The sequence below is a fragment of the Odontesthes bonariensis genome, chromosome 24, assembly GCF_027942865.1.
Source record: "Odontesthes bonariensis isolate fOdoBon6 chromosome 24, fOdoBon6.hap1, whole genome shotgun sequence".
NCBI lineage: Eukaryota > Metazoa > Chordata > Actinopteri > Atheriniformes > Atherinopsidae > Odontesthes > Odontesthes bonariensis.
In genome coordinates, this window is record NC_134529.1 from 30970741 (window position 1) to 30998240 (window position 27500).

The window sequence follows — 27500 nt, forward strand, 5'->3', positions numbered from 1 at the left end:
ATTGCTTTAATTTTTATTCTATTTTTTTTTCTCTTTAAATTGCTTGTTTTTATGCTGCTTTATGCTGTTCTTTTAAATGCCTTGTCTTTATGTAAAGCACATTGAGTTGCCTGTGGTATGAAATGCGCTATATAAATAAAGATGCCTTGCCTTGCCTTGCCTAAACAGGCTGTAAGACAGCTGCAGTACATCCAGAACGCTGCTGCTCGAGTCCTGACTAGAACCAGGAAATACGACCATATTAGTCCAGTGCTCAGGTCTCTGCACTGGCTTCCTGTCGCTCAGAGAATAGACTTTAAAACAGCTCTGCTTGTGTACAAGTCTCTTCATGGTCGAACACCAAAGTACATCTCTGACATGTTAGAGCCATATGAACCAACTCGGGCTCTGAGAACCTCAGGGAGGGGTCTCCTGCCTCAGGGAGGGGTCTCCTGCCTCAGGGAGGGGTCTCCTGCTGGGGTCCAGAGTCAGGACTAAACAAGGTGAGGCTGCGTTTCAGTTTGATGCTCCTAAAATCTGGAACAGCCTTCCAGAAGATGTGAGACAGGCCTCAACTCTGACAATGTTTAAATCCAGGCTGAAAACAGTTCCGTGTAGCTGTGCATATGACACCTGAAAGTATTTTATCTGCCCTCTTCACTTTTAATCTAATTCATTTATGATTATTTTTTATGGTTTTTTTTTATTTTTTTTTTAATGATTTTATTGCCTTCTTGTGACTTTATGTGGCTGTAAACCACTTTGAATTACCTTGTGTACGAATTGTGCTCTATAAATAAAGTAATGTGGGTATATTTTCATTCCATTTCATTTGTGGTACATCTACCGTAGTGTCTGTTTTGGTAAGTAATTTATATAATTTTTAAGCTGATTTTTCATATATTCTCTCATTTTCATTATTTCATCTGTAATACTTGGAGGGGTAAGTGTGTTATTTTTTAAGTTCATTTGACTTCTTATTACTGCTCTGATTTGCATGTACTGAAAAGATTGCTGATTTTCAAATCCATATCTTTAAATGTCATGAAACGATGTTTACAGAACAGCTGGCGCAGATGTGGGATCCATTTCTGTTCCCATATGCGATCATGAATGGGTATTTTGTGACAATGAAAATATCAGTTTTTCCATATGGGGGTGTATTTGCAAGGAGCAGTTGTTGAGTTGTACATTCCGAAAACCTTCCACCAGGCTGTTAGAGTTGTAGAGATGGGGTCTGATAATGTGAGATCTCTGGAGCGTGCTTGTTACAGCTGAATCCATGAGTTGGTTTCTTCTTAATTATTGATCCATTTCATCTAGTTTGGTAGTTGATTTGCTAGACAATAATAATATTCAAAATTTGGTGCTTCCAATCCACCTTGAGAATTATGTCTTTGTAGGGTCAAGTGTTTTATTTTTCCAATAAAAGAGACTGCAGTGTTAACTGATTTGTGTGAATGACTGGAAGCATTAAAAACATATGAATTTATGTGGGAAAGAATTTTCATTTTATCTGTTGTGATAAGTGATCACTCCCTATAAGTGAGAGGGAGAGATTTAAGTGTTTAAGATTCAATTCAATTCATTTTTATTTAAATAGCGCCAAATACAACAAATGTCATCTCAAGGCACTTAAATAATAAAGTCCAATTCAAGCCAATTGGAATTCAATTCATTGTAATCATAATTATTTATAAAATAATCCAATGCATTCATATAAGATCATCTTCTACTGTTTTGAGAAGAGAAAGTAATTAAGTGAAAAGAACTCTGATGCGTTAATACCCAATTATTCCATGTTTCCAAGCCTCAGCGAAGGAAGGTCTGAGCAGCAGAACACCAAGCACCACCTGAAAGTGGGAGCATGATGGATTTGTTCCTGTTGATTTTTTTGAGAAATTGCAAATAACTTTATATATTTCTATATTTCTGGATTCTAAGATGCATCCTGATATGGATGAGAACGATTCTGCATTGATGCAGTAATGGAACATAACTGGGAATTTGAAGCCGACACAAAATGACGAGTTTACCATCACTAATTGTTTCATGTCTTGTTACATTAAGTTGAACTGCTGTAAAACAGCAGTAAACAGAAGATATGTGTGATGTTTAGAGTGATACAGCAGAGGAACACATAGCTCAACATATGGACTTAATTAGGATTTGATCTAATTTACCAGGGAGAGTTAACCAGATAAAACAAACAGTGCATTTGATCTGCCTTGTAAAATGTGTTTTTGTGGTAATACGACTAACGTGAGTAAGCACATTCGCTGATGTCAGTCCCAAAGGACACAGCCAGCCTGACTAACGAGTTCAGGAAACTTTGTGCTCCAACTCAGAGACAGAAGAGACTCAGAAAACCTGCGTCAGCTCGCAGATAAAAAGCTGCAGACATATTTCTGTGTGCAGATTTGAACAGCTGTGGAAGTTCTTTTAGCTGCGATGTAAGCAGACTGAAAATGTATCCATGTGCAGTCATATAGTCATTTAAAGACACCGAGACTGAATACTTTAGCAATCCCAAGAGGAAATGATATTGTTGCAGTGTTAAGGAAAAATCTGATGATGTCGTGCACTGAGACCAGAGCAGTATCTGCATCTGCCTGGTGGAATGCAAACGGTACCGATGTGAACAGCCGGTGCAGGTAGAAGGGACGACAGAATGGTCAGGAATGTGATACCACAAACATTCCCTGGATCCCACCAGCGCTTGTTGCTCATGAAACACACCTCCTCCCTTGGTTTTGCTGGATTCCTTTCGTTCTGTCCATGTGAAACAGAAAAAGTCTCTGCAGGAAGAACGGCATGATGTGGCACTGCGGGTGTCGGTCACATCTCGGTGAAACAAACTCCAATTCATTACATTCCAAATTAGTCCAATCCATACTAGGGCTGTCAAAATTGCTCAAAAATTACGTTTGAATATTCCCTCTAAAAAATAAAACATATTTTCGAACTATTCGAATATCTGTATCTGCGCATTATGTCAAAGATGAGCATAGGCATCTGGGGTGGGGGGCGTCCGCTGCATCTGGGGGCTTTCAATCAGCCAGCCTGCCAGGTGATGACAGGATTGTGTCAATAACAGGACAAACTTTGTGTGCTTCCATATGAAGCAGATTCATTTCTGCGTGCAGGCCTCTGGTCGTGCTGCAGACAAAGAGCTTGTGGCGGGCGGTGCTAACTTTGTGTCGAGGCGTGGCTGTTTAGTTGGAGTTTCCTATATGATGTCATGCTCATTTGGGTGCACATTTTCAGGATGTAACCTCATGTTGCTGGTGGTCCAATGATAAGCTAACTGTAGCTTACATAGCTTGCATACGACTTTGTCTCGAGGCTTCACAATTTTTCCATCAAACGACCAAAATCCAAAGTATTTCCAGACGGGGCTTTTCATATTTTTGGGGGTGAAAATCACTTTCTCTACGCCTGCGGTGGAGTTGGGCTGAACTCTCAGCAGCGACGCTGTGCCGGACCCCTGGGACCTGTCCCTGGCCCCCATCGAGGCGACTGTGGAATCAGGAGGCAAGCAAAGATTCAGAGCTCTACCAACCAGGTGAGCTACAGAGGACGCAGCGCAGAATCTGGATCCAACTCTTACAGGTACAATAAGCTCTTCTCAAAGGGCGTTAGACAGGAGCAAGTGGGCTATAATATCAAAAGCAAATCCCTTCCAAAGCCTTTCATCATGTGGAAGTTACAGACACTCTGAATGAGCCTGAGAGGTGTTTAAAGTAGAAGCAGTGTGTGGTCGTCAGTAGGGGTGGGACGATATGCTTTGGTCACGATTCGATTGTATCACGATTCTTGATAATTGCGATTCTCCAAGTATTGCGATTCGATATAATCAGTAATTGCAATTTTCTTCCTCCTTAAAAAAACCAACAAGTTGAATCATACACTTCTAGAATGAATGTCGTTCCCATAAACAATGCACATCAGTCTGTGTCAGTCAGTCCAGCAGCTGACATTTAGTTCAACTGAGACAAAAAGAGGCATTTTTTAAAGTTTACAGTTACAAAATGAATTGAAATGTCCACACAGCACAAATGTGGGCTAGTTTTAACATAACTTAATGTGATGAATTGATGAAGTTTATCTGGACACAGATATGATGTAATATAATCGATAAAGCTTCCCTTGGCATTGCAAATGTGTTTAGCATAAACGGTATTCAGATTACAATTCTGCTGCCATAATGCTGGACAGGACAAGGGTAAAAAAAAAAAAAAAAAAAGAAATTCAGACAAAAAAAAAAAATCGATTCAGGGGAGAAAAATCGATTTTAAAAATCATCCCATAAAAAAAAATCGCGATATGTACATGAATCGATTTTTTCGCCCACCCCTAGTCGTCAGGTTATCTCCCCTGGAACAGGCTGCTGGGTCAACTTAACTCAAGATTCTGGGTTTATTTGTGCTCCTGTCTAAGAAATGCTAAATGGACTGCATGTATGTAGCACCTTTGGTCTACTCCAGCACTATAAAGTGCTTTTACACGACAGGCCAATAACACACACACACTCATGCAGCGGTCTTACAGTGTTATAGTACACACAGTGAGGATTTTTCTATCACACACACTCACACACACAGAATCAGGGACTTCCTCGATCTGTTTCTTCGTCGTTCTTCATTTTTTAAAAAATTACTGTAGAAGTATCGGATCGGCACGCACACACACACACACACGCAGACGGAACAGAAAGAAGTCTCACCCTTGCTCGTAGGCTGTCGGGGCCCCCCTCGGTGCCTCCCTCGGTGCCTCCCTCGGGGCCCCCTCTGTGATCTCAGCCGTCACATCTGCATCGCTCTCAGTCAGGTCACAGATGACCACATCGTCTGAAATCTCAGAGTCCTTCGCGCCGTTGACGGATGTCTATACAGAAAGCACATTTAATGGAAACTTGATTTTTTTCTATCGTACCGGAAGGAATAAACTATGAAATGTTGCCCATTAGTTCTAAATACAGTCTTACATGTGGAAGATATTCAAAGACAACATTAACACCACAGATTGCAGCTCTTTAGGAGGTGCAACCCTCTGACATCCAGTCTGTTTTCAAATGAAATATGTTGCAGCAAAGCTTCCAAACATCTGACAACTCTGTCCACGAATGGCACCTCCAGCTAATTCCATCTGGGAACAAGTTCACACTGATCAAAACCTTAAAGGATAAGACCGGTTTTTTGACACTGGGCCCTTGATTTCACATTATAACATGATGTTCTACTCACCCCTGCTTGTTGTTTGTCATTTGGAGCTGTTCTGAAGATATTCGCGAGGCGTCTGGCTGCTCTCTTGAGATATTCGGCCATGAAACGGTTTCCTATGGGCAAGTTCATACAGGCACAAACTATGCTGTTTATAATTTATTAATTACTCTACACCAGCACTGATAACGTGGAGGTGCGTCGCTTACTTAAAAAAATCCGGGTTACTAATTTTGAATTTTAGCCGAATGAATAAATAGGCAGCAGGTCTGTGGGCTGCCTGTGGCAGTAGCACGACGATGACGTCAGTAACACCCACTTTACGACAAAAAAATCAAAATTACAATAACCCGGATTTTTTTAAGTAAGCGACGCACCTCCACGTTATCAGTTCTAGTGTAGAGTAATTAATAAATTATAAACAGCATAGTTTGTGCCTGTATGAGCTTGCCCATAGGAAACCGTTTCATGGCCGAATATCTCAAGAGAGCAGCCAGACGCCTCTCGAATATCTTCGGAACAGCTCCAAATGACAAACAACAAGCAGGGGTGAGTAGAACATCATGTTATAATGTGAAATCAAGGGCCCAATGTCAAAAAACCGGTCTTATCCTTTAACTCGGTCATATTCTCCATTTGGAATTCTGGACAAAGTTCAGTCCCAAAATGAACGAGTTCGTGTTCATGTGTCCTTTTTAACAAGCTCCTCTGTATTCTGTTCCCTCTGAGCTACAGGTATTAGAGTGCAGTGATGTATGGGAACACGGGCCTTCTGAGCAGATTCATCTTCACATCTGCATTTATTTATTTCCACACTAATAACCAAGATACTCCAAATCAAACTGTGACAAAAAAAAGAGGAAAACAGAAAAGGTTTTAGTGCACTGCCTCCTTTATTTGATCATTTTCACACCCTGATGAAAGCCTTGGGAAGCAAAGGCCCAGTGACCAACACTTAGGGCGTATTCCCACCAGGAAAGTCCGATAGTTCACTTGCTTTGGTCCGAACCTTTTTTTTTCATTTTGGTGCGGTTTGCTTTCAGATTGTACATTTCAGTAAACGGACCAAAATATGTCAACAAAGCCACGCGCCCTGAAGTCGTTCGGCTATTGGTCAGAATCGACACGCGCAACACAAAGTGCTAAGTTCAAAAGTGAATGTATTCATGGACGCTTTCCGTGCCGTTATTGCTTTTAATATAATCAAAACTATATGTTTTTTCAACGTTTTGCTATTTTCACAACTGTGTAATTACTATGCTGCTGTACAAGTAATTTATCAACAATGACGACAAAGGGCAAGGCTGCTACGGAGGAGAACGCTCTGTTCTGTTACCTAGCAGCAGACAAACGACGGATCCTCCCGAGGTACAAAAAAGCAAAAAGTCTGGGATTAGGTCCGGTCTGCTTTCACACCTCCAAAAGAGCCGCACCAGGGTTCGTTTGATCCGGACCGAGTCCGACCTTTCAGCTCGGTCTCGGTCCGCTTGTTTGGTCCGGACCAGAGTTCGGTGGTTTGTATTCAGACCATCCCAAAAGGTCCGAACCAACGAAAATCTGGTCCGTTTGGTCCGGACCAAACGAGGTAGGTGTGAATACGCCCTTAGTCTCAGAAATGAAACAACTTCAGCAGCATATAAAGAAGAAATGAGAACTTCAGTAACAACTGTCATCCGAGTCTTTCAGAAACAGCTGGCAGGCCTCAGCCTTTGTTCCTCCTCACACTTCTCTTCTGAAGCCTCCTTTTCTCACAGTTCTTCCCTTTGTTTCCATCTGCTGTGCTGTCTGCTGCACACATGCTGCAGAGTTCTAAAGTAGGGGGTCCTAACTGTCCTAATGCAGGGGGTCCTAACTGTCCTAATGCAGGGGGTCCTAACTGTCCTAATGCAGGGGTCCTAACTGTCCTAATGCAGGGGTCCTAACTGTCCTAATGCAGGGGTCCTAACTGTCCTAATGCAGGGGGCCCCAACTGTCCTAATGCAGAGGGTCCCAACTGTCCTAATGCAGGGGGTCCCAACTGTCCTAATGCAGGGGGTCCTAATTGTCCTGATGCAGGGGCCCCAACTGTCCTAATGCAGGGGGCCCCAACTGTCCTAATGCAGGGGGTCCCAATTGTCCTGATGCAGGGGCCCCAACTGACCTAATGCAGGGGGTCCTAACTGTCCTAATGCAGGGGGTCCTAACTGTCCTAATGCAGGGGGCCCCAACTGTCCTAATGCAGGGGGTCCTAACTGTCCTAATGCAGGGGGTCCTAACTGTCCTAATGCAGGGGGCCCCAACTGTCCTAATGCAGGGGGTCCTAACTGTCCTAATGCAGGGGGCCCCAACTGTCCTAATGCAGGGGGCCCCAACTGTCCTAATGCAGAGGGTCCCAACTGTCCTAATGCAGGGGGTCCCAACTGTCCTAATGCAGGGGGTCCTAATTGTCCTGATGCAGGGGCCCCAACTGTCCTAATGCAGGGGGTCCCAATTGTCCTGATGCAGGGGCCCCAACTGACCTAATGCAGGGGGTCCTAACTGTCCTAATGCAGGGGGTCCTAACTGTCCTAATGCAGGGGGCCCCAACTGTCCTAATGCAGGGGGTCCTAATTGTCCTGATGCAGGGGCCCCAACTGTCCTAATGCAGGGGGTCCTAATTGTCCTGATGCAGGGGGTCCTAACTGTCCTAATGCAGGGGGTCCCAACTGTCCTAATGCAGGGGGTCCCAACTGTCCTAAGGCAGGGGGCCCCAACTGTCCTAATGCAGGGGGTCCTAATTGTCCTGATGCAGGGGTCCTAACTGTCCTAATGCAGGGGGTCCCAACTGTCCTAATGCATGGGGTCCTAATTGTCCTGATGCAGGGGCCCCAACTGTCCTAATGCAGGGGGTCCTAATTGTCCTGATGCAGGGGTCCTAACTGTCCTAATGCAGGGGGTCCCAACTGTCCTAATGCATGGGGTCCTAATTGTCCTGATGCAGGGGCCCCAACTGTCCTAATGCAGGGGGTCCTAATTGTCCTGATGCAGGGGTCCTAACTGTCCTAATGCAGGGGGTCCCAACTGTCCTAATGCATGGGGTCCTAATTGTCCTGATGCAGGGCCCCCAACTGTCCTAATGCAGGGGGTCCTAATTGTCCTGATGAAGGGGCCCCAACTGTCCTAATGCAGGGGGTCCTAACTGTCCTAATCCAGGGGGCCCCAACTGTCCTAATGCAGAGGGTCCCAACTGTCCTAATGCAGGGGTCCTAATTGTCCTGATGCAGGGGGTCCTAATTGTCCTGATGCAGGGGGTCCTAATTGTCCTAATGCAGGGGGTCCTAACTGTCCTAATGCAGGGGGCCCCAACTGTCCTAATGCAGAGGGTCCCAACTGTCCTAATGCAGGGGGTCCCAACTGTCCTAATGCAGGGGGTCCTAATTGTCCTGATGCAGGGGCCCCAACTGTCCTAATGCAGGGGGCCCCAACTGTCCTAATGCAGGGGTCCTAATTGTCCTGATGCAGGGGCCCCAACTGTCCTAATGCAGGGGGTCCCAACTGTCCTAATGCAGAGGGTCCCAACTGTCCTAATGCAGGGGGTCCTAATTGTCCTGATGCAGGGGTCCTAACTGTCCTAATGCAGGGGGTCCCAACTGTCCTAATGCATGGGGTCCTAATTGTCCTGATGCAGGGCCCCCAACTGTCCTAATGCAGGGGGTCCTAATTGTCCTGATGAAGGGGCCCCAACTGTCCTAATGCAGGGGGTCCTAACTGTCCTAATCCAGGGGGCCCCAACTGTCCTAATGCAGAGGGTCCCAACTGTCCTAATGCAGGGGTCCTAATTGTCCTGATGCAGGGGGTCCTAATTGTCCTGATGCAGGGGGTCCTAACTGTCCTAATGCAGGGGGTCCTAACTGTCCTAATGCAGGGGGCCCCAACTGTCCTAATGCAGAGGGTCCCAACTGTCCTAATGCAGGGGGTCCCAACTGTCCTAATGCAGGGGGTCCTAATTGTCCTGATGCAGGGGCCCCAACTGTCCTAATGCAGGGGGCCCCAACTGTCCTAATGCAGGGGTCCTAATTGTCCTGATGCAGGGGCCCCAACTGTCCTAATGCAGGGGGTCCCAACTGTCCTAATGCAGAGGGTCCCAACTGTCCTAATGCAGGGGTCCTAATTGTCCTGATGCAGGGGCCCCAACTGTCCTAATGCAGGGGGGCCCAACTGTCCTAATGCAGGGGGTCCCAATTGTCCTGATGCAGGGGCCCCAACTGTCCTAATGCAGGGGGTCCCAACTGTCCTAATGCAGAGGGTCCCAACTGTCCTAATGCAGGGGTCCTAATTGTCCTGATGCAGGGGCCCCAACTGTCCTAATGCAGGGGGGCCCAACTGTCCTAATGCAGGGGGTCCCAACTGTCCTAATGCAGGGGGTCCCAACTGTCCTAATGCAGAGGGTCCCAACTGTCCTAATGCAGGGGTCCTAATTGTCCTGATGCAGGGGCCCCAACTGTCCTAATGCAGGGGGGCCCAACTGTCCTAATGCAGGGGGTCCCAATTGTCCTGATGCAGGGGCCCCAACTAACCTAATGCAGGGGGTCCTAATTGTCCTAATGCAGGGGACCCCAACTGTCCTAATGCAGGGGGTCCTAACTGTCCTAATGCAGGGGGTCCTAATTGTCCTAATGCAGGGGGTCCCAACTGTCCTAATGCAGGGGGTCCTAACTGTCCTAATGCAGGGGGCCCCAACTGTCCTAATGCAGGGGGTCCTAACTGTCCTAATGCAGGGGGTCCTAATTGTCCTAATGCAGGGGGTCCCAACTGTCCTAATGCAGGGGGTCCTAACTGTCCTAATGCAGGGGGTCCTAACTGTCTTAATGCAGGGGGTCCTAACTGTCTTAATGCAGGGGGTCCTAACTGTCCTAATGCAGGGGGTCCTAATTGTCCTGATGCAGGGGCCCCAACTGTCCTAATGCAGGGGGTCCTAACTGTCCTAATGCAGGGGGTCCTAATTGTCCTGATGCAGGGGTCCTCACTGTCCTAATGCAGGGGGTCCTAACTGTCCTGATGCAGGGGGTCCTAACTGTCCTGATGCAGGGGGTCCTAACTGTCCTGATGCAGGGGGTCCCAACTGTCCTAATGCAGGGAGTCCTAACTGTCCTGATGCAGGGGGTCCTAACTGTCCTGATGCAGGGGGTCCCAACTGTCCTAATGCAGGGAGTCCTAACTGTCCTAATGCATGGGGTCCTAACTGTCCTAATGCAGGGGGTCCTAACCATCCTAATGCAGGGGGTCCTAACTGTCCTAATGCAGGGGGTCCTAACCATCCTAATGCAGGGGGTCCTAACCATCCTAATGCAGGGGGTCCTAACTGTCCTAATGCAGGGGGTCCGAACTGTCCTAATGCAGGGGGGTTACTGTTAGCCTGGGCGAAAGCCGACTGTTGACTGTTGGGAGCGGGGTGTCTGTGGGAGCCGGGTGTCTGTGTGAACGGGGTGTCTGTGGGAGCGGGGTGTCTGTGTGAACGGGGTGTCTGTGGGAGCGGGGTGTCTGTGGGAACGGGGTGTCTGTGGGAACGGGGTGTCTGTGGGAGCCGGGTGTCTGTGGGAGCGGGGTGTCTGTGGGAACGGGGTGTCCTAATGCAGGGGGTCCGAACTGTCCTAATGCAGGGGGGTTACTGTTAGCCTGGGCGAAAGCCGACTGTTGACTCCGTCAAACAGTCTGGGAAAACCCAAGAGGAGTCTGTTTTCATGGAGGGTGGGACCTTACTCAGCAACTTAAATTCATTGGAGTTCCTTTAAACAATCAGTAATGTTTAGAAAGGACGTAGGTTATGCGCCGAGGTTCATGCTTACTCTCGCGAGGCTCTAGCTCGCGAATCACGCTTCCCACATCCGCTTTCATTATACCGGTACCATTTGATAAATCAAACTTTTCCCAAAGCCAGTTGGAAGGAGAGCTACGACATCCTTGCCACTAACAAAATTGACGAGGCATTCCTCTTGCTCTTGTTTTAATTGTATAATGCTCTCCAGAGTTGAGACAACTTCATGGATAGCTTCTAGCGTTCTTCCGTCGCCATGTTTATTTCCGCTGCGGTTGAACTACAATTATATGGACTACAATGGACTCCGCGCGTGAGTTCTGCGTCACCACTCGCAACTGTTTGCTGATTGGCAAAACACTGAGCGAACCGAGGTAGGGGGATTTGGCCAGACTATGTGCGGAGCCAAAATCTTTGGGCGGAAGTACGTAGGATGGCGTCGCCAGGCTAGGTTACTGTAGCCTGTACCAGGAAACTGAATCATGTCCTGCCTCCTGAGTATTTCTGACCCGGCTCCCCACAGAGGTGTCTGTGGGAACGGGGTGTCTGTGGGAGCGGATGTCTGTGGGAGCGGGGTGTCTGTGGGAGCCGGGTGTCTGTGGGAGCCGGGTGTCTGTGGGAGCCGGGTGTCTGTGGGAACGGGGTGTCTGCGGGAGCCGGGTGTCTGCGGGAACGGGGTGTCTGTGGGAGCGGGTGTCTGTGGGAACGGGGTGTCTGTGGGAGCCGGATGTCTGTGGGAGCCGGATGTCTGTGGGAGCCGGGTGTCTGTGGGAGCCGGGTGTCTGTGGGAACGGGGTGTCTGTGGGAGCGGGTGTCTGTGGGAACGGGGTGTCTGTGGGAGCCGGGTGTCTGTGGGAGCCGGGTGTCTGTGGGAGCGGGGTGTCTGTGGGAGCCGGGTGTCTGTGGGAACGGGGTGTCTGCGGGAACGGGGTGTCTGTGGGAGCCGGGTGTCTGCGGGAGCCGGGTGTCTGCGGGAACGGGGTGTCTGCGGGAACGGGGTGTCTGTGGGAGCCGGGTGTCTGTGTGAACGGGGTGTCTGTGGGAACGGGGTGTCTGTGGGAGCGGGGTGTCTGTGGGAGCCGGGTGTCTGTGTGAATGGGGGGGTCTGTGGGAGCGGGGTGTCTGTGGGAACGGGGTGTCTGTGGGAGCGGGGTGTCTGTGGGAGCCGGGTGTCTGTGTGAACGGGGTGTCTGTGTGAACGGGGTGTCTGTGGGAGCGGGGTGTCTGTGGGAGCCGGGTGTCTGTGGGAGCCGGGTGTCTGTGTGAACGGGGGGTGTCTGTGGGAGCCGGGTCAGAAATACTCAGGAGGCAGGACATGATTCAGTTTCCTGGTACAGGCTACAGTAACCTAGCCTGGCGACGCCATCCTACGTACTTCCGCCCAAAGATTTTGGCTCCGCACATAAGCCGCTTTCGGACAGACCGTTCTAAGAAAGTAGTTATCAGAACTACCCTCCTCGAATTTCGTTCTGATAACTATCCTTCCCCAGCGGAACTGTTTCAGTCTGCATTCGCACATGAGTCGGGACCTGATAGGGACTGATGCGCCGCGCGCAGCCGTCTGCGTCAGTGACGTGTTAGCCGTTAGCCGTTTAGCGCTACATTCAAACACAAAACAAAACGGTAAAAGTCAGGAGAGAAGAAAAAACACCACAAAGAAGCTAATATGGAGAGCGGGGAGGCCACCGTGTTTATGGTCTGCATGATGGTGATATTAATCATGGACAATCACATCAGGCGTCTAATATCGAGGCTGGAAAAGCTCACAGAGAGAGTCAGGAGACGATACTTTTTCATTTCATGAAGGAAGAAAGGAGAGCAGAGCGCTGCAGACAAAGGAGACCAGTGTAAGTTTAACTTATTAAACACCCGCCGGTTGTGTCTGTGTCTATGAGGAAACATTTCAGCCGTGGCAGCATGACATGGGGCGGAGCTACCGACCACCACACACCTCCCTCAGATCGTTCTATAGAACCATGAAAAGACCCGACCTCGGAGAAGGAGCTAAATAGTTATAGGAACTAAGGGAGAAAGCCCCGAGTTCCTGTATGTCCGAACACGGGAGAAAACGGCCCCGCGGATTAAAAGGTTATTAGAACTGCCAAAGGTTCCTACAGTCCGAAAGCGGCTATAGTCTGGCCAAATCCCCCTACCTCGGTTCGCTCAGTGTTTTGCCAATCAGCAAACAGTTGCGAGTAAGGTCCCACCCTCCATGAAAACAGACTCCTCTTGGGTTTTCCCAGACTGTTTGACGGAGTCAACAGTCGGCTTTCGCCCAGGCTAACAGTAACCCCCCTGCATTAGGACAGTTCGGACCCCCTGCATTAGGACACCCCGTTCCCACAGACACCCCGTTCCCACAGACACCCCGCTCCCACAGACACCCGGCTCCCACAGACACCCCGCTCCCACAGACACCCGGCTCCCACAGACACCCCGTTCCCACAGACACCCCGCTCCCACAGACACCCCGTTCCCACAGACACCCCGCTCCCACAGACACCCCGTTCCCACAGACACCCCGTTCCCACAGACACCCCGCTCCCACAGACACCCCGTTCACACAGACACCCCGCTCCCACAGACACCCCGTTCACACAGACACCCGGCTCCCACAGACACCCCGTTCCCACAGACACCCCGTTCACACAGACACCCCGCTCCCACAGACACCCGGCTCCCACAGACACCCCGCTCCCACAGACACCCCGTTCCCACAGACACCCGGCTCCCACAGACACCCCGCTCCCACAGACACCCCGTTCACACAGACACCCCGCTCCCACAGACACCCCGTTCACACAGACACCCGGCTCCCACAGACACCCCGCTCCCACAGACACCCCGCTTCCCTCCATCAGTGGGCTGTGGGTGAAGCTATCAGAGCACCAGCAGCCTTTCCTGAACATAATCCTGAATAATGAACATCTTCATATTTGCTTTTTCAAATGTCATAAGAACAAATCTCAAGGAAGTGGATCAGACTGCATTTGATCATAAAAATCCTGTCCACATATTAAACAAGAATATGGGATCATACACTGATTCATAGGAGGAGAACTATACTGACCTGTTCAACACACACTTTGTCATCAGAAATCTCATGAATGTATTTGGGTTTCTTTCCATTGCTGTTCATAAGAATCAACCTGTTCAATCAACAGAGACAAACACATACAAGTTATTTTACCAGTTCTAATTCTTTACAGATCTTATTCTTTCACACTAAACACACTAAAAGATGCAGAAATCATTCATTCATTTCCAATATGCACAGCAAAAACAGCACTCCCCCATTCCACAGGACTGAGCAGGACACGTGCACCCGTGGGTGGTTATTCCGTGCACACGCGGGTGGTTATTCCGTCTACCCGCGGGTGGTTATCCCGTCTACACGCGGGTGGTTATCCCGTCTACACGCGGGTGGTTATCCCGTGCACCCGCGGGTGGTTATTCCGTCTACCCGCGGGTGGTTATCCCGTGCACCCGCGGGTGGTTATTCCGTGCACCCGCGGGTGGTTATTCCGTGCACACGCGGGTGGTTATCCCGTGCACCCGCGGGTGGTTATCCCGTCTACACGCGGGTGGTTATCCCGTCTACACGCGGGTGGTTATCCCGTCTACACGCGGGTGGTTATCCCGTGCACACGCGGGTGGTTATTCCGTCTACACGCGGGTGGTTATTCCGTGCACACGCGGGTGGTTATTCCGTGCACACGCGGGTAGTTATTGCGTGCACACGCGGGTGGTTATTCCGTGCACACGCGGGTAGTTATTCCGTGCACACGCGGGTAGTTATTGCGTGCACACGCGGGTGGTTATCCTGTGCACACCACTGTGTGGAGGGTCAGTCCCAACTCAGTAGAATCCCAGATGAATGACATTGCAAAGTGTGAACTGACCTTTTGCGTTTCAAGTTCAGAATGCGGTTGTTCTGCACCATGGTGATGATGAAATGTATCAACTGTTAAAAAGGAGCAGGGAGTAAGATCACATGAAAACTTTAGCTGTGACAGAATATGGTCTGCCTGATAGAAGAAACGTTTCCTGCTCCCTGACTTGTTCTCTCCTGCTATTAAACTCAGTCTGATACCAGAAAACTAGGGAAAAATACGGTGCCATTAATGGTGACTGAAAATGTTATTCATGTGTTTGAATTCTGTTTAAAACCAACTGATCACAATTATAAAAAGCGGCAGGGAGCATTTTGAATCCCTGAATACAACAAAGAACATCCGGGACTGTTGGGCAGTTAGAATGCTATATCACAGGGGTGTCCAACTGATCCATGGAAGGCCGTGTGGCTGCAGGTTCTGGTTCCAACCCTGCAGCAGCACAGCTGACTGGAACTGAACAGAACTGAACAGCTCAGTTGATTGAATGAAACAAGTCAGCTGTGCTGCTGCAGGGTTGGAACCTTCCATGGATCAGTTGGGCACCCCTGCTGTAGCAGATCCTCTCCCACAGGTCCAGCAGCTGCTCTCCTCAGTTCCAGATGTTTACAGACGGTTGTTAAAAGAAGAGGGCATGCTACACAGTGGGAAACATGGCTGCCATTAAATTCAAGATGAGCAAATCTTTTTCATGACATAGTGAAATGTTTCACATTCAATATTTGATGTTTATCTATGTTCCATTTTGAATGAAGCATTGGTTTTAATTGCAAATCCCTGCATTCTTTCATTAGTGACATGTTCCATAGTGTTCCATTGGAGCTGTAGGGTATGAGAAGAAGAAGAAAAGGTGATTGGACAGGACATTAAAGGCATGGTTGGTAATCCTGTTCAGAAACACATTGTGTAATCCTGGGTGAAATGGTCCATCTGTCCTGAGAGTAATCTGTACATGATTTATTTAGAAAGAGGGCCGGAAATAATCAGACCACTGTGGCAGCTGCAGGACTGACAAAAAGCTGACCAATCCAAACTCCTCGGGCCGAGGACAAGAAACCGAGAAACCAATCTGATGCCTTCATGTCTCGTTCTGCCCGTTCTGCCTACGCCCCCCTCTGTCGGCTCAGGGTCTGATGGATAACCCACCCTAGCCGGTGCTGAAAATAACTTAATGCGAGTGCACAGGCAGAGAAAATGCAGCCCAAACTACCATTACTTGTAACGGCTGGCCCCGCTAAAAGGGGAAGAAGAAGAAAGCCGGAGGCAGAAACGGCTGCCCTGGATAAAGCCAGAAGCACGACCAGAGTCGACACTGGTGCAGCGTTTGAGCGGTGGAGACAACTGAGGGGCCCTGAGGGGCCCTGAAGGGCCATGAAGGGCCATGAAGGGCCCGCAAAGCGACGCAGAGGTCGCTCTCTTTCTGTTGGACAGGTCATTTTTTGTTTAGCTTCAGGGGGATTTGTTATTTTCATCACATATGTACAGGTGAATGAGACATGTCGGCTGAGTCCCACCGTCAGATGCGCGTTCAAGTTTGTGGGGGCGTGGCTTTCGATGGAGCACTGACGGGATGGGGAGGGGGCTTCCTAGCTCTCTTGCTAGCTCTCCAGGATTACCAACCAAGCCTTTAATAAACAAATGAAAAAATAAAGCACACTCCTTTCCAGTTGCTGTTTATTCTCATCAGGAAGAAAGAAAACGGCTGTGAATCTGGTCTGAGCTGCACAGATTAAAATTACGTGACTCACCAACCTTCTGATCGTAGGCAACAAACAATAAACTCAGTGACCAACCCACCTCTTACCAGATAGGATATAATATCCCAATTATTCACAGAGATGAAAGTATTCCTGAAGAAGAGCTCTCTGCACTTTCCATTAGTGGATTTTCACAAAAGTTGATTCTTGTACTCGACAACTACTTCTCCTACTGCATTACAACCACCATCAGCACGGCCTATACCGCCCCCCTCTGGTGACACTACAGAGTTAATTCACTTCAGACTAGGGATGTCCCGATCCGATCACGTGGTTTCAGACTCGATCGGAATTGGACGTTACATCCCAATCAGGGATCGGATATGTAGCCTATCTATATATGTATATTTATTCTCATTATTTTATTTTATCAGAACTATAATATTTAAAAACAAATGGGAATAAATAACAGCTTAGTGTTTCCTGTTATGTGGTGGTACAGAGTCAGAGCGTCTCAACCATAAACATGATATACGTAGACGTATCAGCGCGGCCGCCATCTTGGATGGGTCTCCAATGCCCCCACATTGCATTTATTTCTACTGAGGAAGGTGTTTATCCCCAACTACAATAATCATAACTCCCCAGATTTTTATGTCTATGGTCTCACCTCCACACAGAAACATGGCATGACGTCACTTTGCTGCCGTAAAGCGAAGCAGAACACGGCAGCAGCTAGAAGCTGGGGGCCGAATGTCTGCGGGGTGGAGGGATTTTGGAGGACAAAAATACCTCCACCCCGACAAAAACAAAAACGTTGCGATTGCAAACTGTGAGATATGCAAACTTGGGATTTCAAGAGGTGGGAAGGACATGGCTAACATCCTTGATGAGAACAGGAACAGGCTCACACCTGACAAGGTAGAGATGTTGGTTTTCATCCAGAAAAACATAAATTTCCTTCTGTGAAGCCAGAAGAAGAGAGGAAGAATTAGGAGTGCAGTTAAAGCACATTACTGGCCTTACTTTAGAACACTGTGGTACTTTTATTTGCTTATTTGTTTCCATGCCTGCAGGTATTTCAGGTTGAGCTCCTGCTGGTTTTTATATTAGACATTGTTGCACTAAACTACCATGTGAAGAATTTGTTTATTACTTTTGTTGTTCAAGCTACCCCACAGAAGTGCTCTGTTTACAAGTGTTAAATGATCAAATAAGTGAAGAAAATAAAAAAAAACAGGGACATCCTGGATCTGTTTCTTCGCCGTTCTTAATTTTTTTAATGTACTGTAGAAGTATCGGATCGGGACTCGGTATCGGCAGATACTCAAAATCAAATGACTCGGAGGCAAAAAAAACCTGAATGGGACATCCCTACTTCAAACCATCGACAGAAACATGTCTGATTCCTGTATGCTCAGTATGACTGAAGCTAGAAAGTATGGACAAAGATCTTAAATGTTAAAGAATCCCAATATGTGGACAGAAAGGAGAAAGTCCTGATAAACTGCAGAAACGTTCAGAAAGTGTACGTGGTTTTAATGGTTTGCTGCCAGGATAAACTGATGCTCACCTTTTTGATAAGCTGTTGTTGGTGGGCATGCTTCTGTCTCAGATCTGAGATCTCCCTCCACAGAGCCTCATTCTCCCTAAAAAAAAAAAACAGTTAAGCAACATGGGACTTTGTTTCTGTCATGTGATCAGAAGGTTCTGCTCCATACGCTCCTGTGTGTCACAGGTCAACACTCACCTTTTAAGTGTTACAAGCCTCACGTCAATGTTCTCCTGTTTGCTGTGAACACTCTGAACACTCACTAAGATCTTGGTCAGGTCGTCCTGTCGAATCTTATTGTCCTCAGGCCGTGCATTAGAAACCTGGTACACATCAAGAACAATCAATTATTTCACTTACAGTTTCTCAAAACATAAAAAAATAAATACAAAGATACCAGGCAAACCAGCTGAATAGAATAGAAAGATTGGTGGAACTGACAGTTTGAGGGGTGTCAGTCCACCTCCTTGTCACGGCCGAGGTGCCCTTGAGCAAGGCACCGTACCCCCCATGCTCCCCGGGCGCTGAACGGCTGCCCACCGCTCCAGGTTGGCATCTGTCTCTGTGACCCTGTGCATGTGTGTGTCAGCAGGTGCCAACCTGGATGGGTTAAAAGCCGAGGACAAATTTCATGCGTATGCATGACCAATAAATCTGATCTTAATCGGATTTGCCCGCTCTGAATGTGAAGAGATGCAATTAAATGTCTTGTCTCTCAAAGTGTTAGGTGTAGAAACACCCACCATTCCAGACAGAAGTTTTACTGCTTTTTGCAGACAAACTGATGACCTTTCAGTCCGAAGCTGCTCCTCTGGGAATAACCAGTTCTTAATATCATACAGAGAAATAAGTCAATATCACAAACAGCACAGCTGTGACATCTCTGAACAGCAGCTTTGTTTAGAATAGAATAGAAAAATACTTTATTCAAATTCAAATTAGTCAAGTAGCTCAAAACAAATGTAATATTTACAATGATTGTATATTAGAAAAAGAACAACAACAATACTAAATAAATAAATGTGAGAAGAACATTTCAGCAGTCCCTGTTAAAAAGCCTTCTGGCTGTGGGAACAAAGGACCTCCTGAACCTCTCAGTCCTGCAGCCTCTCCCTGCAGCTGCTCCTCTGTCCTGCAGGATGCTGTGGAGAGGATGTTTATTATTCTCCAAAACAGAATATAATTTCCTCCTCATCTGTTTCTCCACCACAGCACTGAGAGGGTCCAGCCTTCTGCCTACAACAGAACCAGCCTTTTTCACCAGTTTGTCCAGGCGCCTACAGTTTGTGTCTGTAGTGCAACTCCCCCAGCAGACAGCAGCATAGAACAGTGCACTCTCAATGATAGTGTGATAAAACATGCACATCATATCACTGCAGACATTGAAGGACCTGAGCCGTCTCAGGAAGAAGAGACGGCTCTGGCCCCTCCTGTACACTGCGTCTATGTTGGCAGACCACTCCAGTTTATTATCCAGCACCACCCCCAGGTATCTGCAGGTCTGAACAGTCTCTATCTCTTTATATGTTAACTCTGAACAGTCTATTCAGGTCTAGCAGCTCGTCACCACTTGGGCTGAAATCGGCAAATTTAAGATTTATTTATTGGTCATGCATACATGCATACACATGAAATTTGTCCTCGGCTTTTAACCCATCCAGGTTGGCACCTGCTGACACACACATGCACAGGGTCACACACTCAGAGACAGATGCCAACCTGGAGCGGTGGGCAGCTGTTCACAGCCGGGGAGCATGGGGGCACGGTGCCTTGCTCAGGTGCACCTCGGCCATGGCAAGGAGGTGGACAGACACCCCTCCAGCTATCAGTTCCACCAATTTTGAAGTAGCGAGAGTGGGAATGGAACCTGCCAACCTTCTGGTTATTGGACGACTGACTCTAACCACTCTAAATGATCTGAGGTTCCTTCCATCAGTCAACGTTTAGAAACGTTGTGTTCCAAAAACATGAGGACTAACTACCTGAATATACTGAATGACCAGATTTCCAATTCCCTAAGTGTGTCTGAGCATCTTCTAAGATGACAATAACATGATTCATGTCTGTCACAAACAATGACAGCGCGGTTCAGGGAGCATGACACATCATTTTCATAACCACAGAGTCCGGGCCTGACCCCACTGAGAAATCTTGGCATGTTCTGGAGAACATCTTCACACTGTGGTCCGACTCTCCATCATCAGTACAAGATGTTGGTGAAAAATCAGCACTGGATGGAAACAAATACCTTCTGAAGCAATGCAACGCATTACGGGTGCCTCAATCAAAGCTAAAGGGGGTCCAACAAAATATTAATGTGCGACTGCATTTGTAGCACAGCACTGTAGTTTTGTGAGGAGAAGAATAAACTTTGTGAGCAATCACTAAAAAACTCAGAAGTCCCTCACTCTGCCTTACAGTGGGAGGTCCAGTCAACTGAAAACTCAATGTAGATTTCAGAGTCTGCCAGGTGGACCTTAAACGCACCATGAGCAGGACTGTACCACATGCGACCTAATTTCTCAAAGATGCGACTAAAAATAATCTGAGGTTGCACCGGTGCGACCAGCTGTTCAAGGGGAACAAGTTTCAACTTTGTTTCAACAAGAGACACACATTAGGCCCATATCCTGGTCTAAACCAATCAGAGATAGTGAAGGGCGGGACCCCCCTCTGATTGGCCGTGGTCCAGATATTCCTGTACGTGTGTGTAGGTTTGAAAATGCGCGTGCTGCGGTCAGACGGAGAGGCGAGTGGCCTCGGCCCATCAGATTTAGAGTGGATGATAAGATGAAAAGAACCATTGACAACGTCTTCATGAAGAATGTTAAATTAAGGCCCGACTCATCCCACAGTCCTAAACAGGTCAAGTCTCACCAAGAGTCACGCTTTTGGGTCTTTTGTCACGCACTCCTGCCACACATTGTATTTGTCACGCTGAAAAAAAATGAATGAATGAATGAATAAATATCTGTCTCTGAGAAAATACAGTGTGTGCCCCCCACAGACGGTCTCTGAAGCAGGGAGAGGTATGCAGCAGCTCACATCCCACATGGACCAACACACAGACTGCATGCTGCAGCTCAGGATGCCAAATGGTGCTGCAGCTCAGGATGCCAAATGGTGCTGAAGCTCAGGATGCCTAACGGTGCTGCAGCTCAGGATGCCAAATGGTGCTGAAGCTCAGGATGCCTAACGGTGCTGCAGCTCAGGATGCCTAACGGTGCTGCGGCTCAGGATGCCTAACGGTGCTGCAGCTCAGGATGCAAAATGGTGCTGCAGCTCAGGATGCCTAATGGTGCTGCAGCTCAGGATGCCTAACGGTGCTGCAGCTCAGGATGCCTAACGGTGCTGCTGCTCAGGATGCAAAATGGTGCTGCAGCTTAGGATGCCTAACGGTGCTGCAGCTCAGGATGCCTAACAGTGCTGCAGCTCAGGATGCCTAACGGTGCTGCAGCTCAGGATGCCTAACAGTGCTGCAGCTCAGGATGCCTAACGGTGCTGCAGCTCAGGATGCCTAATGGTACTGCAGCTCAGGATGCCTAACGGTGCTGCAGCTCAGGATGCCTAACGGTGCTGCAGCTCAGGATGCCTAATGGTGCTGCAGCTCAGGATGCAAAATGGTGCTGCAGCTCAGGATGCCTAATGGTGCTGCAGCTCAGGATGCCTAACGGTGCTGCAGCTCAGGATGCCTAACGGTGCTGCTGCTCAGGATGCAAAACGGTGCTGCAGCTTAGGATGCCTAACGGTGCTGCAGCTCAGGATGCCTAACAGTGCTGCAGCTCAGGATGCCTAACAGTGCTGCAGCTCAGGATGCCTAACGGTGCTGCAGCTCAGGATGCCTAATGGTACTGCAGCTCAGGATGCCTAACGGTGCTGCAGCTCAGGATGCCTAATGGTACTGCAGCTCAGGATGCCTAATGGTGCAGCAGCTCAGGATATCCAATGGTGCTGCAGGACACACACGGTCCATCTTACAGCTCTTTTTGTTCATCGTCTCCTGCCTTCCAAAATGCTGCACTGAATTTAAGTCTGTTTGAATTAATGGTGGCTGATGACTCACCTTCCTCTTGATGTTTTCCAGCAGGTCATCTTGTCCATGTTTGAAGTAAGGGTGCTGAAACTCAACTGGACCATCTCTCTCCTGTTTCACAATGCCTGTGTCGATGTGCATCACCTTACGGAACCCATCTGCACATACACACCAGCAGAGGCGCATCAATCACATCATCACAGCGTAGGGCAGAAAGCAAGCAGGCCGGCCCACCTGATCAGACAGCCAAGCAGACTTTAGAGCTAACCTTTGGAGACAGAATGTGACTGTGTTAACGCTTTGCTTTCTGTCTGGTTCTACTACTTTTTTTCTTACATTTTTTGTAACTGACATAGCTTTTGTGAGGAATCACTATACAGCTATGTTGCCTGGACCAATCACGGTACAGCTATGTAACAGATGGTTTGACTCATTCAGGGAAAGTACCAACGCTAAGAAAATAGTTTTGGGTCTGTGAGCCAAAATCCGAGGGACCTCCTCCAGTAGCAGCTGATTAAAAAATATCACATCCCAGTTTGGATTCTTCAGAAACTCCAGTTACTATCAAACTATCAGCAACAAACTGCACATGTTCTAACAGGGAAGGTGGAGAAGGCAGGATAAAGATCAATATACACTTCCAAAAGAACAACATCGCCACATGTGGTTTGCTGAATATCAGATCTCTCCTTTCCAAGTCTCTGTTAGTGAATGAGTTGATTTGTGATCATCATATTGATATATTTTGTCTTACAGAAACCTGGCTGCAGCAGGAGGATCATGTTAGCATCATGTTAGCATTAATGAAGCAACTCCCTCTGACTGTTTAAATGTTCACGTTCCTGGAACCACAGGCAGAGGAGGAGGAGTGGCAGCTATTTTCAGATCAGGGTTACTAATCAGTCCCAGACCCAAGATTAGTTTGAGCTCTTTTGAATCTCTGATTCTCAGTTTTTCCCACGCAAAGTGGAAATCCCAGAAACCTCTTGTGTTTGTTGTTGTGTATCGTCCACCTGGCCCTTATTCTGAGTTTCTGTCTGAATTCTTAGAGTTTTTATCCCAGTTAGTGCTGAGTACAGATAAAGTCATTGTAGTGGGTGACTTTAATATTCATGTAGATGTTGAAAATGACAGCCTGAATATGAACTTTAATTCTATATTGGACTCTATTGGATTTTCTCAGAGTGTTCACAGACCGACTCACTGCCTTAATCACACCCTTGATCTTGTGCTGACTTATGGCATTGAGAGTGAACAGTTAACAGTGTTCCCTCATAACTCTGTCTTATCTGACCATTTTCTGATAACCTTTGAGTTTACATTACTTTATTACACAGCATCTGAAAAGACATGTATTTATAGTAACCAGATTTAAAGAGTTAATTCCATCATCCTTTTCTTCACTGCCATGTGCAGATATGACAGAGGACGACTACCTAAACTTTACTCCAGCAGCACTTGACTCTCTTGTTGACAGCACTATAGTTTCAATGCGTACAGCACTGGACAATGTTGCCCCTCTGAAAAGGAAGGTAATCAGTCAGAAGAGGTTGGCTCCTTGGTATAATCCACAGCTGGGTGCTTTAAAGCAGACTGCAAGAAAGCTGGAGAGTGTGTCAGGGCATGAAAACATGACATCGACAAAAAGGAGTCAATTCCATCAAATAGTATAAAACAATGTGAGAACGACATCTCTAAGTTGCTGTTTTCAGCCAGGATCCACATGATTTTTCAAATATGATCAAGATTATCTGAAGTTACAGTCATAGAACTGATTATTATGACACATGCACACAGATAGGAGGTAATAAATGGAGTCTTACACATGTTGAGCTGCCTGATGAAACTGGCCATGTTGTTGTGCTTGAAGAACTTGGGGAGGATCTCTTTGGCAAAGCGTTGTTCGTCCAGAACAAGGAAGCTGCTGCCCTCCTGGAAACAATCAACAACACTCTCAGAGGAGCCTTCAGAAGCCGCTTTCACAAAGGAGATGTTCATGTTCATGCATTTCATACAAGCTTTTATCCAAAAGCATCTGACAGGTGGATAGGGTGAAGCAGCAGCAGGAACACAGTGAAGCAGCAGCAGCAGGAACACAGTGAAGCAGCAGCAGCAGGAACACAGTGAAGCAGCAGCAGCAGGAACACAGTGAAGCAGCAGCAGCAGCAGCAGGAACACAGTGAAGCAGCAGCAGCAGCAGCAGCAGCAGGAACACAGTGAAGCAGCAGCAGCAGCAGCAGCAGCAGGAACACAGTGAAGCAGCAGCAGCAGGAACACAGTGAAGCAGCAGCAGCAGGAACACAGTGAAGCAGCAGCAGCAGCAGCAGCAGGAACACAGTGAAGCAGCAGCAGCAGGAACACAGTGAAGCAGCAGCAGCAGGAACACAGTGAAGCAGCAGCAGCAGGAACACAGTGAAGCAGCAGCAGCAGCAGCAGGAACACAGTGAAGAAGCAGCAGCAGGAACACAGTGAAGCAGCAGCAGCAGCAGCAGGAACACAGTGAAGAAGCAGCAGCAGCAGCAGGAACACAGTGAAGCAGCAGGAACACAGTGAAGCAGCAGCAGCAGCAGCAGGAACACAGTGAAGAAGCAGCAGCAGCAGCAGGAACACAGTGAAGCAGCAGGAACACAGTGAAGAAGCAGCAGCAGGAACACAGTGAAGCAGCAGCAGCAGCAGCAGGAACACAGTGAAGAAGCAGCAGCAGCAGCAGGAACACAGTGAAGCAGCAGGAACACAGTGAAGCAGCAGCAGGAGGAACACAGTGAAGCAGCAGCAGGAGGAACACAGTGAAGCAGCAGCAGCAGGAACACAGTGAAGCAGCAGCAGCAGGAACACAGTGAAGCAGCAGCAGGAACACAGTGAAGCAGCACCAGGTACACAGTGAAGCAGCAGGAGGTACACAGTGAAGCAGCAGCAGCAGCAGGAACACAGTGAAGCAGCAGCAGCAGGAACACAGTGAAGCAGGCAGCAGCAGCATGAACACAGTGAAGCAGCAGCAGCAGGTACACAGTGAAGAAGCAGCAGCAGCAGCAGGAACACAGTGAAGCAGCAGGAACACAGTGAAGCAGCAGGAACACAGTGAAGCAGCAGCAGGAGGAACACAGTGAAGCAGCAGCAGCAGGAACACAGTGAAGCAGCAGCAGCAGGAACACAGTGAAGCAGCAGCAGGAACACAGTGAAGCAGCACCAGGTACACAGTGAAGCAGCAGCAGCAGCAGGAACACAGTGAAGCAGCAGGAGGTACACAGTGAAGCAGCAGCAGCAGCAGCAGGAACACAGTGAAGCAGCACCAGGTACACAGTGAAGCAGCAGCAGCAGCAGGAACACAGTGAAGCAGAAGCAGGAGGTACACAGTGAAGCAGCAGCAGCAGGAACACAGTGAAGCAGCAGCAGCAGGTACACAGTGAAGCAGCAGCAGCAGGAACACAGTGAAGCAGCAGCAGCAGGTACACAGTGAAGCAGCAGGAGCAGGAACACAGTGAAGCAGCAGGAGCAGGAACACAGTGAAGCAGGCAGCAGCAGCATGAACACAGTGAAGCAGCAGCAGCAGGTACACAGTGAAGCAGCAGCAGCAGGAACACAGTGAAGCAGCAGCAGCAGGAACACAGTGAAGCAGCAGCAGCAGGTACACAGTGAAGCAGCAGCAGCAGGTACACAGTGAAGCAGCAGCAGCAGGTACACAGTGAAGCAGCAGCAGCAGGAACACAGTGAAGCAGGCAGCAGCAGCAGGAACACAGTGAAGCAGGCAGCAGCAGCATGAACACAGTGAAGCAGCAGCAGCAGGTACACAGTGAAGCAGCAGCAGCAGGTACACAGTGAAGCAGCAGCAGCAGGTACACAGTGAAGCAGCAGCAGCAGGAACACAGTGAAGCAGGCAGCAGCAGCATGAACACAGTGAAGCAGCAGCAGCAGGTACACAGTGAAGCAGCAGCAGCAGGAACACAGTGAAGCAGCAGCAGCAGGTACACAGTGAAGCAGCAGCAGCAGGTACACAGTGAAGCAGCAGCAGCAGGAACACAGTGAAGCAGGCAGCAGCAGCAGGAACACAGTGAAGCAGGCAGCAGCAGCATGAACACAGTGAAGCAGCAGCAGCAGGTACACAGTGAAGCAGCAGCAGCAGGAACACAGTGAAGCAGGCAGCAGCAGCAGGAACACAGTGAAGCAGGCAGCAGCAGCATGAACACAGTGAAGCAGCAGCAGCAGGTACACAGTGAAGCAGCAGCAGCAGGTACACAGTGAAGCAGCAGCAGCAGGAACACAGTGAAGCAGGCAGCAGCAGCAGGAACACAGTGAAGCAGGCAGCAGACAGCTAGCTCAGCGTGGGAAATGCTGTTAACTAATAAATGCTTAGTGAAAAACGCGGCTGCAGCTGTACATATGGTATGGTGGAATAGTGCGTTTACAACCCTACTGACGGTTCACCTCGGAAGCTGTCTGTCTGCTGTGCACTAGCTTCTGTCATTAGCATGCTAAGTGCAGCTTTGCGTTACCTGGCTCCAGCAGATGAATTTATTGGTGTCCGCGTCCTCCACCAGTGTCCACAGCTTGGTCAGGAAAGCCGGGACGTTGGAGTTGTGCTTCATCTTCTAAACTTCTTCCACAGATACTTTGATGCTGCACTCTGACTGCTCTTTTGGAGCCTGTAGTTTAAGTCTGCTTTGAGGAAAATACCAATAGCTTCCAACTTCCGGTTCTAGCACGCGTGACACCATTGGTCAAAAACGATTTTACGTTAGACTCCTCACGTGGAGTTCCGTCCAAACACAAAAGAGTAACCCCCCCCTAACCTGTCCCAAATATACGGAAGAGTATTAGGGCCAGACATAAGAAAAAATAAATGTCGAGAAATGTCGAGAATAAAGTAATTAGATGATGGACCAGAGGAGTTGACTTTATTCTCAACATTTCGACTTTAATCTCGACAGGCAAAATATTATTATGTTTTCTTATGCCTGGCCCTAATACTCTTCCGTGCAAACACCCTCAGTTTAAACCTTTGAGGAAAATAAGAAAGTTACCGTGAAGAATGTCACTACATGACACACATTTGGGTAACAGAGGGTCTTCCTCTGATGGGGTTAGATAAAAGAACCACACTGGCGTTTCACATTTCCACCTCTTTATTCACCCCTTGAGTTGAGTAGCCCCTGACTGCAGACCGCAGATCGGGCGGAGATCAACGTTGAGGGGGCGGAACGTTGAGGGGGCGGAGCTCAATGACTCCTTTGCGGGTGCCATCTGGTGGCGGTGCTCAACGTTGATGCTCAACATAGAACAACACATTGAACCTATGGAGTTTATTTTGTGTCAATAAGTTTAAAGAAGACTTTTATAAGAGCAAGCAAAATATA

The 27500-nt window shown here is 48.3% G+C and overlaps 1 protein-coding gene across 4 annotated transcripts in view; it reads right to left on the reverse strand.

Annotated features, from left to right (window-relative positions):
- The window catches only part of hsf2 (heat shock transcription factor 2), a 52026-nt gene extending 25067 nt beyond the window's left edge, over positions 1-26959 (reverse strand). For 2 of the 4 annotated variants that reach the window (XM_075458704.1, XM_075458705.1), the window contains exons 1-8: positions 26640-26957; positions 23973-24081; positions 22180-22307; positions 18315-18439; positions 18138-18213; positions 14877-14938; positions 14045-14123; positions 4706-4866 (exon numbers count right to left, since the gene is read on the reverse strand). In XM_075458704.1, the coding sequence (XP_075314819.1) occupies positions 4706-4866; positions 14045-14123; positions 14877-14938; positions 18138-18213; positions 18315-18439; positions 22180-22307; positions 23973-24081; positions 26640-26732 (833 nt within the window). In that variant the 5' untranslated portion in view covers positions 26733-26957. Of the gene's footprint in view, positions 1-4705; positions 4867-14044; positions 14124-14876; positions 14939-18137; positions 18214-18314; positions 18440-22179; positions 22308-23972; positions 24082-26639 lie in introns of all 4 variants that reach the window. The other 2 variants (XM_075458703.1, XM_075458706.1) reach the window with 2 other exon arrangements.
- Positions 26960-27500: the final 541 nt, after the last annotated feature.